Source organism: Vicia villosa, linkage group LG2 (assembly GCF_029867415.1).
Source record: "Vicia villosa cultivar HV-30 ecotype Madison, WI linkage group LG2, Vvil1.0, whole genome shotgun sequence".
Classification (NCBI taxonomy): Eukaryota; Viridiplantae; Streptophyta; class Magnoliopsida; order Fabales; family Fabaceae; genus Vicia; species Vicia villosa.
In genome coordinates this window covers 158,199,439-158,201,514 of record NC_081181.1, presented here as the reverse complement: position 1 = coordinate 158,201,514, position 2,076 = coordinate 158,199,439, and the positions used below count along the sequence as shown (strand labels likewise).

Sequence of the window (2,076 nt, the reverse complement as noted above, 5' to 3'; positions counted from 1 at the left end):
AAACTATTATTTAGTTATTAGATAGGAATATATATAAATACCATCCATAGTTTAGACATATTTTCTACTACAAAGAGAAATACCTGAAACTAAATTTCTCTTTTGGTTATCTTAACCTTGAGACCATGTTTCATGAGAAGTACAATTGAAAGGTTAGGAGTGATACAATTACCTTCCACAACATGGACACAATAGTTCCACAAAATAGAAGCAGTCACCATCTTAATTTGAATAAAAGCCAAGTCTCTTCCCAAACAAGTCCTAGGCCCAGCATTAAAACTAAAGAACTTGTAAGAAGGCACATAAACAATACCTCCTCGGTCTGAAATCCACCTCTCTGGCTTGAACTCCAAGCAATCTTTTCCCCAAATATCTTCATACCTTCCCATTGCATATAAGGAAAACAATATCATTGCATTTGGATAAACATGATGACCACTTGGAAGTATATCAGGTTTAACAGCTTCCTTTCTCTCAAAAGGTACTGGTGGAAAAAGCCTTAATGCCTCACATATAGCACCATGGAGATAAACAAGCTTTTTCGTCTCATCGACGCTTAAAATCCAAGGCTTCTCTTTGTGACCAAAAAGTTCTTTTATCTCTTCAAGAATCTTTGCTTCCACCAAAGGGTGCGTAGCAATAAGATAAAATAACCATGTAAGTGCGGAAGTTATAGTATCTCTCCCCGCTACAAAGAGATTGAAAGCAGCATCTCTTAGAAACTTGTCGCCACTTTCATCATCCTTTGATTCTTCTTCTCCTATCATCGCGGTTAGCAAATCAACATGATGGTTTTTCTCGCTCACAACATTAATTTCATTTTTGTTACCATTTTTTATAAGCTCTTTTCGTTTAGAAGATATGCATTCAAATAAAAATTTGTCAAATACTTTGCATGCCTTGGTCATTTTTTTCTCTTCGCCGATTTGAAGCCATCTTTGCAACCTCCAAACACACATTGGTACGGTGTGTCTATAGAAGATGGATTCTTCAGCTTGGTTAAAAGCCTTTTCAACCGCAACTTCAGGGAAATCTAAGGAAAGACAATTGGGATCATTTCCAAGAACTATCAAACAAATATTATCAAACGTGAAACGATTGAAAATATCTTGTAAATCGACCGTCGATTCATTTTGTTGAACATGATTGAGTAGTGGAATCAATGATTTCTCAACTTTGTTGTGAATGGCTTTCTCTTGATAAGTTTCAAAGCTCCTTTGTTTGAAAAGATATTGAAGAAGATTCCTACTGTATTTCCATTCATGTGAATCAGTGGTGAAAATACCTAAACCAAAAGCTTGAAACATTTCGCGAAACAAATCGCCTTTCACAAAGTTGTCGAAACTCTTGCTCATAATGTAGTGGACATTCATTGGATCAATTGTGATTACACCATTCATATTGGTAAACCAAGGTCCTATGAACTCAACTGTGCCACCTTTTGCATTCAAAAAATGAGCTGAAAATTCATGAATACGTGAAACGTTCCATAGGAATCTTGGTAGCATACCAATAAAAGGCCAATTTGTGAATGCAGGAGTTTTGAGGTGTAGTGTTTGGTAAAAAGCATATAGAAATAGAGGGAGGATGAATGTGATAGCCATAGCTAGAAATGGTGTTAGCATGATCATCATTTTCAATGTCAATGAATTTGAGAGATATGTAATTATGTCATGCTCCCAAATCCCAATGTGTCTTTATATAAAAGCTTAAATGCCCAATTTTGGTTACAAAACAAAGTAAGAATACGATCATAAATGATGATATCATTGTGCATAATAGTCAAACTACATTTGATGGGAAAGTTTGTTTTATTCCTTAAAATTAAAGTGATATTATTTCTTTTAATTAATATATGATTAAAATTGGATATTTTTAATTAATATGAGTTATTTTTCCATATAGGAATTAGCGACAGAGGATTAAGTGATTTTTTTTTGTGTAAGCAAGATTTCATTAAAACGGAGAACTAAATGTTCTCATAATCCGATTACACAGAAAGCGGGAAATACCCGACAAAAAGAAATTACAAACCAATTAGATTTACGATAGGAATAACAATGGATCCTTGTTAAA

The 2,076-nt window shown here is 34.1% G+C and overlaps 1 protein-coding gene across 1 annotated transcript; it reads right to left on the bottom strand.

Annotated features, from left to right (window-relative positions):
- LOC131647201 (alkane hydroxylase MAH1-like) lies at window positions 1-1,661 on the bottom strand. The gene has a single exon (XM_058917112.1). The coding sequence runs from the start codon at window positions 1,632-1,634 to the stop codon at window positions 90-92; it is 1,545 nt and encodes a 514-aa protein (XP_058773095.1). The 5' UTR covers window positions 1,635-1,661; the 3' UTR covers window positions 1-89.
- Window positions 1,662-2,076: the final 415 nt, after the last annotated feature.

What these genes read in the sequence shown, in the direction of transcription:
- LOC131647201 (XM_058917112.1), bottom strand. Translation starts at nt 1,634, where the DNA reads ATGATGATCATGCTAACACCATTTCTAGCTATGGCTATCACATTCATC.